The sequence below is a fragment of the Podarcis cretensis genome (assembly GCF_951804945.1).
Source record: "Podarcis cretensis genome assembly, chromosome: 10".
NCBI lineage: Eukaryota > Metazoa > Chordata > Lepidosauria > Squamata > Lacertidae > Podarcis > Podarcis cretensis.
The window spans coordinates 70,026,519-70,039,308 of NC_137179.1; the positions used below are offsets into that span (position 1 = coordinate 70,026,519).

Here is a 12,790-nt window from a genome sequence, read left to right on the forward strand (position 1 = left end):
TCCCTTTACCTTTATACTACATTTTTAAAGATTTGCCTTGAGACAGTCTTTAAACCTCTTTTGTTGACCACCAGGCTTTCCCTTTTTGAGTTTGGAATAGAGTAGTTGCTTTGGAAGACGATCATCAGGCATCCGCTCAGCATGACCAGTCCAACGAAGCTGATGTTGAAGAATCATTGCTTCAACACTGGTGATCTTTAGGGATGACCCATAACGGCGATAACTGAAATCAGGCCGGCGTGAGCCCTCAAACTCCGCGCGCTTGAGGGTGGCATCGCTCTATACTTTAGCACCTCTATGTTGACAATCCCATACAGTTCGCATTGGAGACTGAGGCGTTCGATTACAGGCCGGAGAAGCCCGATGCAGAGACTCCCCCGCTGCTCCCGGCGCCTCTTTGCTCTTCCCACTCGCCCACCTGCGGCGGAAGGGGGAAAGAGGCCGCGTGAGAGATGCCGGGAGAGAGGGCTTGGTTCCGCCTCTAGCCCTTTCCTATCTCTAGGGTTGCCCCGTCAGGGCGGCCGAAGGCCGTCGCGGCTTGAGTGCGTCACGGCGGAGACGCTCACCCACCTGTGCCAGCATGGAAGGGAAGAGAGGCGCCGCTGAGGCGACGGCGGCTGAAGCCCCGCAACCGGCGGCCGGGGAGTTGCTAGGAGACGGTGAGGGGGCAAGTTGGGCGAGAGGAGGGAGGAGGCGGCGGCGGCGGCGGCGGCCGGGGCGGAGGGAGACCCCCGTTGGCCTCGCGCGGGGTTCGGGGGGGAGAACTTCCTGCTGCGCCTTGCGCTTTAGGATGGCGACCAGCGCGCGTTGCGCGGCTCTGCGCCCAGTCCCTGGCGCTGCTCTCTGCGAGCTTTGCCTCCTTTCCTGCCCTGAAGGGATGCCGTCGAGAAAAGCAGCCCTTGACTCTGGACAAATAAGGGGTCAGGGTCTTCAGGGTGTTTTTCTAGGGCTCCTTTTTAGGTGGGGACCTGAGTTCCTGGCAACTTTGCAAAAAGTTAACAGAGTGCAGCTGATGGACTGGGCAGAAAGGACGCGCCCCCCCCCCCCCCCAACTACTTGATTATTATTGTCGGTCTGCCATAGTCAAAACAAAATAAAAAAATTCCTTCCAGTAGCACCTTAAAGACTAACTAAGTTAGTTCTTGGTTCCAGTTACAGATAGGTAGCCGTGTTGGTCTGCCATAGTCAAAACAAAATAAAAAAATTCCTTCCAGTAGCACCTTAAAGACCAACTAAGTTAGTTCTAGGTATGAGCTTTCGTGTGCATGCACACTTCTTCAGATACACTGAAACAGAAGTCACCAGACCCTTCTATATAGTGAGAAGGTGGGGAGGGGTATTACTCAGAAGGGTGGTGGGATTGGGTGATTGGCAGATAGCTGTGATGAGCCTGTTGACGACTCTTAACGACTGCAATAGGCCTTACAGGAAAAGTTTCGAGAAGCTGCTGAATTGCAACTTATTACCAAACTTAAAACCATGGAGAGACCTGGTCTGAACAAAGACATTGGATTCTTATCTCATTATACATGACAAAGCTATTTTTCACCTTCTCACCCCTTGCTTTTTCCTGTAAGACCTATTGCAGTCGTTAAGAGTCGTCAACAGGCTCATCACAGCTATCTGCCAATCACCCATTCCCACCACCCTTGTGAGTAATACCCCTCCCCACCTTCTCACTATATAGAAGGGTCTGGTGACTTCTGTTTCAGTGTATCTGAAGAAGTGTGCATGCACACGAAAGCTCATACCTAGAACTAACTTAGTTGGTCTTTAAGGTGCTACTGGAAGGAATTTTTTTATTTTGTTTTGATTATTACTGTGTTTTTCTTTTTCGGTGGAGGTTTCTGCCTGCTCAAGAGCGAAATGATAATAAAAAAGAGCGTGGACAATTTGTGAGGAAAAGAAGATGCCAAGCCTCCCCCCCCTCTCTCCTCTTGCGTCTCTTTCAGAATGCTATGCGGACTTCTTGAAGGAAGATTTTGATGTGAAGGCGTACACCTCGCAATCGATTCATCAAGCTGTGATAGCCGAACAGTTAGCGAAACTTGCTCAAGGGATTAGTCAGCTGGATAAAGAGCTGCACTTGCAAGTAAGTGCCACGCGTATCACCCAAATCTATACATAAAGGCAGCTGAGATTCTGAAATGGCATTGAATTGTTTGTTCGACTCTACAGCTTTTAGACCTGCCCAACAAGGAATGTCATACTTAACTAATTGAAGAGGCTTTCTGTCAATGAATGTATATATGGGAAAGTGATGGTTAAATTTTGCCTCCTACAGAAAGTAGTCAAATAAACATTAATATGGTTGTCTCATAGCCAGTGTTATTATGATAATTGTCAGTGTGTAAGCTCTCCAAAATGGCTGTAACTATTCTAAGTGTATAGTAATGTATATCTATACATTTTTGTGTGTTGGTAATGGAGAAATAAATGCAAAGTTAAGCTGTGAATGTAAGAAGCCCAACCACACAATGTGAATAGTGATAATTGGTTTGCCTTATATACATTGGGATGATCCAAGTGATTCATTCAGCCTTAAAGAGAGGCTTCAGAGCTCACTTAACTTTATTGGGCACACAAAACATTTCCAAGATATGCAGTTATATTTGTACTTGCTACATAAACTCCTGAGCCTTTCTGGGATCTTCCTTGAGCACAGAGCGGGGAGCCTGTGCCAGTGCTGGAAAACAGAATTTCTTCTTATGACCCAGTATGCAACCCACAAGACCAACTGTATTTGCTTATTAGTATTCTTTTTATAAGAATGTGGTTTGTCCTCTTACATGTAAATTAATTCTTGGAATGTTGTTAACAAAATCCCCAAGTCCGGATGTAAGAGTTGTGCAATGCAATTTGGAATAGGAGAAATACGCTTTGTGATGGTAGAACATGTGATTTAATTGTGGCTATTATTTGAACTGAGAAGAGAGGAGAGTTCAGGATTAGTTAGAATTACCTTTATAGGCAAAATATGGTTATCCTTGTTACAATATTTGCCAGCATTTTAACAAGTAAACATGAGTAGATTCTGTTGAGGAAATTCTGTATTGAATGGGAGAATTGAACTTCACTTTGGTATTCACACTTAATTAATCAACCAGTCAATCAATAGATTTTTATTGTTTATAGCCAATAGCCATCACAATACAATATAAGCACAAATCACACAACTAACAGAAATTGAATCGCATAGGTTAAATTTTTGGGTTAACAGTTTATTGCTGGTGACTAGAAACTTATAGTAGGCAATAATCACTCTTTGATTTTGATATAAAATCAGTTTATAACAACTGCCAGAGGTTATCCTTTAACCAATGTGCAGGTACATTTCTCATAACTGAATATATTTATTCTGAGTCTAGCCAAGGCAGAGTGCTTCTGGTTTAGAATGGAAGCTGTCAGTAAGCAGTGCGTTGCAATATTGATTTCCTGCCAGCTCTAACATGTGTCCTTTAAATAGTTATTACGGAAAAGGCAGGCAGTGATCCTTTGTGTGCCGCAAACCAAGTTTGTTTGCCTTTCTGTGGAGTTTGTAAGGTGGGGCTTCATTGAAAGCCACTTACTCTTATGATGCTTTTCACATGCAATATCAAACCGTACACTAGTAGTACATGCACTAGTAGCAGCCGGCCATGAATTTGGGCGCTTTCCTCCTCTTGCCCCTTGGTCATGGCAAGGAGATTCGGTGCATTTGCTTCTGTTTTACATTTTTAATCAGAATTTCTGGCTATATCTAAATTGGTGTGAGGGAACTCTGCTTATATTATTTATTCATTCCACAAAACTAAAAGGCAAACCTCAAAGCATTTTACAGAAAAGAATAAAACATGACAACCAGTTACATTATTAGTTTAAAAACCAGTTACAGACTATCTTCAGAAATAATTGAAATCAACAATAAGCTAAAAGCCAGATTAAAACATATGTTTAAACAGGCTTGCCTAAACAGAAATGTTTTTAGCAGGCACCCAAAGGCACAGTGAAGGCCTGATGTTCATAGGCAGAAAGTTTCAGAGTGTGGGTGCTGCCACCCTAAAAGCTCAATTTCTTACAAATTTGGAACAAATGATATGTGACACCTGTAATAGATTAGAGCTGCCGAGTGGCCTTATATGGGGTAAGGCAATTTTGCAGGTAAACTGTGTATTATATGATGATTTGTTCAAACAAGCCAGGGTCAAACCATGGTTTATAAGCCTCACTTGTTTAAAAAGAAATCTCTTGGTTTGTATGTAACAATAAACTCTGGTTAGTATAAAACTGGAAATGGAAGTTTCAGATTTTCTTTGCGATTGTGTTCAAGTCTGAGGCTCACTGCTGCTTGTATGTTTAATACTAGTGGTTTAGTGCTCTGCTGTTATATAATGAGTGAAATATTACCAGGGCTGCCCAAAAATTTTATGTCATGCTACTTGCATTAGAAATGCAAATTAGAAAGGCCAAGATCCAGACAACCATGCAACAAATTCAGCAAACTGAACGGCAGTTTGAACTTGCATTTCTGAGACAGCATGCTCAATGCCGCATGGCAAACCAGTGTTTTTTTGTATTATTCTTCTGCTAATAGTTGATAGTCTTATTTTATAGGTAGTTGCAAGGCATGAGGACTTGCTGGCACAAGCAACTGGCATTGAATCTCTGGAAGGTAAGCATGGTTTATTAACTTTATAATATTTACAAAGAATCTCTTATCCTAGGAGTGGGTTTCTTTTCCATTTGCGTAGGGGTGGGGCCTTGGAAGAGGAACCAAAATTATGTGGTTTGCTTCTGTTCTAATGAATCTCAAAGCTATGCCAATTTTCCAGAAACGATGGTCAGGTTTCATAACTTCTCAAAGTCCCTTATAATATATGAGCTTATTTATTAACATGCTATACCAAAACTTCCTTTGCCACTCTTCCAATGAGTTTATGTTGTTTCCAGTACTTTCTGATTACTATCTGAGTGTTTATTTAATATTTTTCTAGTTAGCTCTTGCTAGTTTTTCCTAATTGTGTTCTTAATGTAGCTTAGAAGTACAAATAAATCAGCCTACGATATCGTTTAAATTAATAATAATTTATATAGTTTACATATCTGTCAAATGCACTTAAAACTCAATTTAAGTTGATTATATCATTAATCATTGGAATTAACAGCTCTACATTTTTAGGATCTTAATGTGGATATAATACCAAAGATAAAACATTTTTGAAAAGGTTTTTTTCTTCCATTTATCCTTAATGTTTTAATCCAGGGTCTGAAATTATATAATACTAAAAGGCTGGGAATGTTTAAACACTGAACTCTGACACAGAACATAGCTAATGAGCAGAACTTAGTTGAACAATAGTTGAGGTAAATCAATATCCCTTTGTTATAATGCTGTACAACTACATTTTTAAAAAGCACAAAACTGGAAAACCTTGAAAGGCCTGAAATCATAGTATAGTGGACTTATGGAAAAAGTTTATCAAACTGTTGGAGTTTTAATTGCGTTGTTTTGTTACTAGTTGTTGTTACTGTCAGTTTCCTTTTGTCAGGTTAAAGTATACGTCCTTAATTCGTCAGCAGGTGGAGCTGTTCATATAATGCTTTCTACATTCACTTCTGGCTAAATAGAAGTGTTGTTTACATCAAAAACCATTGAGAACCTGAATGAACTGCAGATTTGGGTAATTAAGCAGCTTTTCAATTGAAAGAATTAATGGAGTAAAGAAATAGAATAAATGGAGTAAATAATAACATACACTACAAGCACACGCACACATACAGATTTTAAAAAAAATTCTATTAAAAAACTTTCTTTAAAAAATCTTTTTTTTATAAAAAAATTCAAATTTCTTAAACATCCCTTAAATAACTCTGAAGTATCTGAAATATCTGCATGCACACAAAAGCATATACCTAGAACAAACTTAGTTGGTCTCTAAGGTGCTACTGGACAACTTTTTAATTTTTTTAGAAGTATATTTTTAAGGGATATTTAAAAGAAATTTGATTTTTATAAATATTTTTTTTAAAGAAAGTTTTTTAAAAATTTTTTTAAAAAAAATATTTGTATTTATTTCGACTACGTTAGACTAACACGGCTACCCACCTGAATCTACACACACACACACACACACACACACGTTGATATTTTACCTTTTGGGAAAAAAAATATTGTACTACATCTCCTTTTATTTCAGTTACTCACATTTGCAGTTCATTTGAGTCACTGAATTCACTGAAGCTGCAAACCTAGATTCACCTTTCTGGGAGTTAGGCCCATTGAACTCAGTGAGACGTATTTGGTGTAGGATTTCACTGTGCCATCACTTGCATGTAAACAGCACTTCCATTTCCTGGGCCTTATTATGTGAATGCTTTAATGTTGATTTCCCTATGCACTGTTTTTAAAAGTGCGCTTTAGCAGGCGCTGATATTTATGGTAGTACACCGGATTGCAGATCTGTGAAAAAGATTTGCTTCTTTATGAAGAAACAGAAACGGACAGGGATAGCTTAGAAAAAGCGACTGATTAAATGTCATGTAGCATTCACTGAGTTTTGTTCTCCCTCCTCTTTTTTTTCCTCAGCTATTTATGGAAACGAGTTCTTTATGTTTGCTTGACGATGTGGAGGAATAAATGATAATATGTTTTACTATAATGTTGATTGCTTCTGTTTTTATTCTTTTTTGCCTGCTCCCCTCCCATTAACTGGAAAAACCCAAGAGATGCCAGGTTATTTATAGTTGAGCAGCTTATAGCACCATTTACAGTGGTGCCCCGCAAGACGAACGCCTCGCAAGACGGAAAAACCGCTAGACGAAAGGGTTTTCCGTTTTGGAGGCGCTTCGCAAAACGAATTTCCCTATGGGCTTGCTTCGCAAGACGAAAATGTCTTGCGAGTTCCTGCGGGTTTCCCCCCCTTTCCCCCCCTTTTCCTAACCTGCTAAGCTGCTTAACAGCTGATCGCTAAAAGCCGCTAAACCGCTAATAGCGCTAATCCGCTAAGCTGTCAATGGGCTTGCTTCACAAGACGAAAAAACCGCTATACGAAGAGCCTCACGGAACGGATTAATTTCGTCTTGCGAGGCACCACTGTATAACAAAAACTAAATTTTCAGTTTGCTGTTATAGTCTGAATAAAGGTAAAGGGACCCCTGACCGTTAGGTCCAGTCGTGGCCAACTCTGGGGTTTTGGTGCTCATCTCGCTCTATAGGCCGAGGGAGCCGGTGTACAGCTTCCAGGTCGTGGCCAGCATGACTAAGCCGCTTCTGGCGAACCAGAGCAGCGCACGGAAACGCCGTTTACCTTCCCACCGGAGCGGTACCTATTTATCTACTTGTACTTTGACGTGCTTTCGAACTGCTAGGTTGGCAGGAGCAGGGACCGAGCAATGGGAGCTCACCCCATCGCTGGGATTCGAACCGCGACCTTCTGATCGGCAAGCCCTAAGCTCTGTGGTTTAACCCACAGCGCTACCCGCGTCCCTATAGTCTGAATAAGCTACTTTTAATATACCAGATGTGATAATTTTGTAGCAAACCCAAGTTTTACAGGGAACCGGCTCACCTATGAAGAGGGTGAAGTACCTGCCTCAGGCGGTGGAATACAAGAGGTGGCTCTGCAGCTGCCTCGCTGCTTCTGCTGCCACTAGAACACCTACTTCTCCCCGGGCAGAAAAGCCAAGCGGTGTTGCTTTGCAGAACTCCCTGACTCCTGCTGAGTTTGCCGAAAGCCAGGGCATTTGGATGGTGAAAGGGGAGGGCAGCATTGGGGAGTTGGGGGTGGCCGCCTTTGGTTATGCATGATGCCTTTTATGTTCCTAAGATACAGTGGTGCCTCGCAAGACGAAATTAATTCGTTCTGCGAGTTTTTTCGTCTTGCGATTTTTTCGTCTTGCGAAGCACGGACTTTGGAAAAGCTTCAAAAACCTCAAAAAAGGCTACCACACCGCGTGCTATGAGTTGCTCCTCGAAGTGAATGCACAGTTTTAAGAAAAAGGAAACAAACTTGCAAGACAAAGGAAACAAACTTGCAAGACGTTTCCGTCTTGCGAAGCAAGCCCATAGGGAAATCCGTCTTGCGAAGCAACTCAAAAAACAAAAAACTCTTTCGTTTCGCGAGTTTTTCGTCTTTCAAGGCATTCGTTTTGCGAGGTACCACTGTAAGAAAGTGATTTTCAGTCTGTAAAAAGTGAAAAAAAATTACAGTATTGCATCCCTCCCCCTTTTTTTTTAAAATAACCCCTTTCCTTGAAAAAAACCCACAGCTTCAATATTTCTGGAAATGATTCCTCAACCACGCAAGAAAATATAGGCAAATTGTGTGGTTTTGGGCATAGAGGAGGGAGATCTGTGGTCAAATGCCAGTTTGCTGAGGGACCTTGTACCAGGTCCTTGCTTCCATCACCAGAAGAGGTTTTCTTGGAGGGAACTTGGGATAAGACCGCCTTTGTGTTCTTTCCTGAAAGAAACTAGCTCCATCCCTGATGGTTTTTAAATGGAATTTCATTTCAGGTTGCAAAATGAAAATGAAAAAGACAAGCCAAAAAAAGAAACCAGCTGTTTCAATGCCTCCAATCTGCTTTTTAATCTTCTGGATTATACAGTGGTACCTCGGGTTACATACGCTTCAGGTTACATACGCTTCAGGTTACAGACTCCGCTAACCCAGAAATAGTACCTCAGGTTAAGAACTTTGCTTCAGGATGAGAACAGGCAGCAGCAGGAGACCCCATTAGCTAAAGTGGTGCTTCAGGTTAAGAACAGTTTCAGGTTAAGAACGGACCTCCGGAACGAATTAAGTACTTAACCCTAGGTACCACTGTATCTAGTTCCTTGTTTTCAGTGCTTTTCAATGAGTATGGCTTATGCTGGATGTAAGATGTTTATTACAGCATTTTAAATGGCTCAGTGGGGCCCTAGGCAGTGTTAAATGAAGAATCTGCCATACAGTGTAGATACTGTCCGGTGTTTGACCACAAGAAAGATTGATGTGTGGATAGAAGGATGTTGGGTCATGTGTTGTTCCTCATGCTCCTTGGGGGAGAAGGTCGCTTAAAAAAATTAAATTAAAACTTTCATACTTTTTATGGACACAGCTCTTGAAGAGCTGAAGACTCCTTGAAGATTCTGAGATTCTGAGCAGAGAGCAACCCTAATTTGATTATGCCCCCTGTCTAATGAAATAATGCATAATATTTTATCTGAATCCTAACTCCTTGATGTATAGATGACTAAGCCTTGACAAATGTGTGGGATGACAAATTCTTGTTGAGACACCCTGGCATGCTGAGCCTACAGAGATACATATATAGAACTGGACTCCTACATGAGATTGAACAGATAATGTAACGTTCTGAGTTGCAGCATGTACTTTTACAACAAAAGATCAGCACTGCTTCAGATATGCCAAAATTTGGCTGTTCTGCTTGGGAGAAAATTGTGATGCCCCCTTTGATAACATAACTCCATAGGTACATAAGTGCCCTAAATATGAAAAGGATTGGTCTGCTAGGCTAAGGCTAATCCTAAGACTACTTATACTGAATTCAGTAGAACTTCCCAAGTTAAAAAAAAGGGGGGGAAAGAATCAGCTGGTAAGGTTAAAAAAACAGTTGATTTTTTGGCATATTAGCAATGTCGTCTTCTCAAAAATTCTGGGATTTCTGGAATGAGAAAATATTCTTAGTGATGTTGAATACAAATATATTGAGTCGTGGTGGTAGGGAGTTCAGTATATACTCTGTACGTCTTTAATCAGTGTTCTCAGATTTTCTCTTAGTACTTATTGTGTAATAGCCTTGATTGATTTTTCTAGGAAGTAATGAATTCTAGGCAATAATGGATTCTAAACAGATTCTAAATGTAGCACAATACTATTAGTAGCTATAGAGATGTCAAGAGAACTTGGCACTTTCGAGTAACCGGCCTCAGATTTCAGCCTGCCAAGTTTCAGCTTGGATTACTAGAGTAATTGCTAGGCTTGTTTTATAGATGATATATGAGAGTCCTGGGTTCAAATTCAGTCTTGGCCATAAAGCTCACTGGGTAGTGTTTGGTGTCTTGTCATTTGTTTACTTGACCTTCTTCACAATAGTAGTTTGAGTGATTAAGGGTGAGAGACCTTCTGTCGGTCATCAGGCAATGGCTTTTTCCACCTGCCTTGCTCCACCCTCCAGCCCTGGCAGCCTTTCCCAGACCATGACTTTAGAAACAGCAGAAGCAGCTGGAGTTCAGGGATATATATATTTTTTAAAATTGTAAGTTGTGTGTCCTTATTTCTCAATTTGATCCTTTTTCATGGTTTTGTGGTGTTTTGTGCATTGTGATTTGCTGTTATTTTTATTGATTATAGATTAGTAATTCTTTATTGTAACTGACAATAAAATTGTAACTGCTGATGTTTAATTTTACTGTTTACTATTGGATTCTAATGGATTATTGAATATTGCTTCATTTGATATGTTTATTTTAAAGTGATTGTGACTTTTATATTGGATCAGATAGTTGCTATTAATATTTGATGTTTTATTATTATTTTTATATGTGTTGGAAGCCACCCAGAGTGGCTGGGGCAACCCAGCCAGATGGGTGGGGGTATAAGTAAGAAATATTGTTGTTGCTGCCAATGCTGTTATTAAGGCTACAATCCTTAATGTACTTGGCAGAAAGTCCGTCCCATTGAGTGGTACTTGCACTTGTGTATAAATGGTAAGGATGAGGCTGTAAATGTGTTAAGAACAATACGTTTTATTTTATTTATTGTCTTCATTCGTTGCTCCCCCCCCGAAGACGAACCTCAGAGAGACTTACAAAAATGAACATTAAAAGCAAGGGTAAAAAGAAGGATAAAACAACTTAAAAATATACAAGTAATAGAAATAGAAAACAGATCCAGCTCTACCTCACCCCACTAAATTATAAATAGAAAATTGAAATCCAAAGGTCTGGGTGATTAGTATTGTTTTTACCTGGTGCCCAAGAACAGGTAGTGGACCTCCCTCAGAGATGAATAACACAGGGTCTGGGTTGGTTCATATGGAGAGAGGTGGTCCTTGAAGTATTAGGGTCAAAGTCAACTCTTTGAATTATACGCAGAAACGAATTGGTAACCAGTTTAGTTGGGCCAGAATTGGTGCTGTGTACTCAGATTACCTTGCCTCAGTGAGCAATATGTCTGCTGAATTCTGCCCTTAGTAACGCCGTTTCTAAGCCATCTTCAAAAGCGCTCCTACTCATTGCAATAATAAAGCACTTTGTACGCTGAAAACGGTATAGGAAGGATTAAAGATCAAAGTTGCCGCTACCATTTTGAGTTCCTCACTTGGTTTTAAAATGTGGTGTTTTACTGGGAAAAGGTGCATTCTCTCTGTCAGCTGTCTGCTTTTGAAATACTGCTTTTGCTCTCTTATTCAGGTGTTCTTCAAATGATGCAGACCAGAATCAGTGCATTGCAAAGTACTGTTGACAGGTATGCCATCCCTATAACAATGATTTAGTAGTTTTAAGTCCTTCTGCACTCCCGTGGTTTCTAAAACATATTTCGTTTTTCATCAGAATCAGAGCCAAAATAATCGATCCTTACAACAAAATTGTGTCCCGTACGGCACAATTAGCAAGGCTTCAGGTAAGTTTACAATCATCTTTAATCCCTTACTCTCCAGGAATAACATTTCTTTTGATTGGAGAGGGGGAAAGCAGTTCAAAGAACTATCTACTGATTCTGTCAAAAGGACGGTTTTCTTCTTGTAGACAGGAATGCAACACTGCTGAGAATAGTAGATGCGTTGTTCAGAAGCATTTGAGGCAGTGTTTCTTTGCAACTTTGCAACAATTGAGCCGATATATGAACAAGATTTAATGGTGGCCAGAGAGAACTCTGTAGTTTTTCTTCTGACTGAGTGTTGCTATGGTTACTGGTTGGAAGTGGTGGGGACGGGACTCCAAAGACAACACTCCCAGAATAAATAATTGAAACCACTGAATACGTGCACTTTATAAATCCTTGTGGAAAGGAAAAATAAGTTCTCTCAAAGCAGATTTGTGCTTGGCACCAACTTTCTTCCATATCTGTAATTGCTCATTTCAGCTGAGGTAATTTATATGGGGTTATCTCTTCTTGTGTCTCCCTGGTAGCATTCTTTGTCGAGGGTTATGTAGCTGCCTTCTCATGCCGGGAGCAGTCCTTATTTTTTTCTTTACTTGGCAACATGTTTTAAAAATTGATTGGCAAATCAGCAATGAACTTGGACGGATTCCTCAGTTGCTGCTGTTTTTCAAGTCTTGGATAGCTCAAAACAAATTTTCAAGCTTTCCCCAGCTTCATATGCTTTTCACCAAATTGTTTTTTTTTTTACCGCAACTTGTGGACATAGTTCTGACTATTTCAACCAAAGCTCTAGTTGGTGCTTTTCTGTCCCTCATGCACAAAACCATAGTTACCTTCATAGAGCAGAATGTTTCCTGTTCGCTTTAAAAAAAAAATAAAATATTACAGGCCTCTTGAACATTGAACCCAATAGATCTTGTGCTGAGTTGACATTGATAGATGCCCATTGGTGGTGCAGAGGTAGCAAAGCTTGACTATATGCTTATTTGGATTTAACAGAATAATTTGCGGCTTGTATAACAAGCATAACACACTCTCTGTTTTAATTTAGCCACTCAGCTGCAGCAGCCCCCAAATCTCTTCTCTAGACAATTGCCCTAACATTTAGGTTTTGCTTGATCTACTCTTTGACATGTTTTGGCACTTCTAGAACTCCTGAAAATTGTAATACGTATTTTCCCCTGAAATTGCAGGCGTTTTAC

General features: G+C 40.5%; 1 protein-coding gene across 3 annotated transcripts in view; it reads left to right on the forward strand.

Annotated features, from left to right (window-relative positions):
• The first annotated feature begins 532 nt into the window (after positions 1–532).
• Positions 533–12,790, forward strand: part of COG5 (component of oligomeric golgi complex 5) — a 177,374-nt gene continuing 165,116 nt past the window's right edge. For all 3 annotated transcript variants that reach the window (XM_079993619.1, XM_079993620.1, XM_079993621.1), the window contains exons 1-5: positions 533–659; positions 1,953–2,092; positions 4,594–4,651; positions 11,396–11,450; positions 11,537–11,606. In XM_079993619.1, coding sequence (XP_079849745.1) covers positions 581–659; positions 1,953–2,092; positions 4,594–4,651; positions 11,396–11,450; positions 11,537–11,606 — 402 coding nt within the window. In that variant the 5' untranslated portion in view covers positions 533–580. The remainder of the gene's footprint in view (positions 660–1,952; positions 2,093–4,593; positions 4,652–11,395; positions 11,451–11,536; positions 11,607–12,790) is intronic.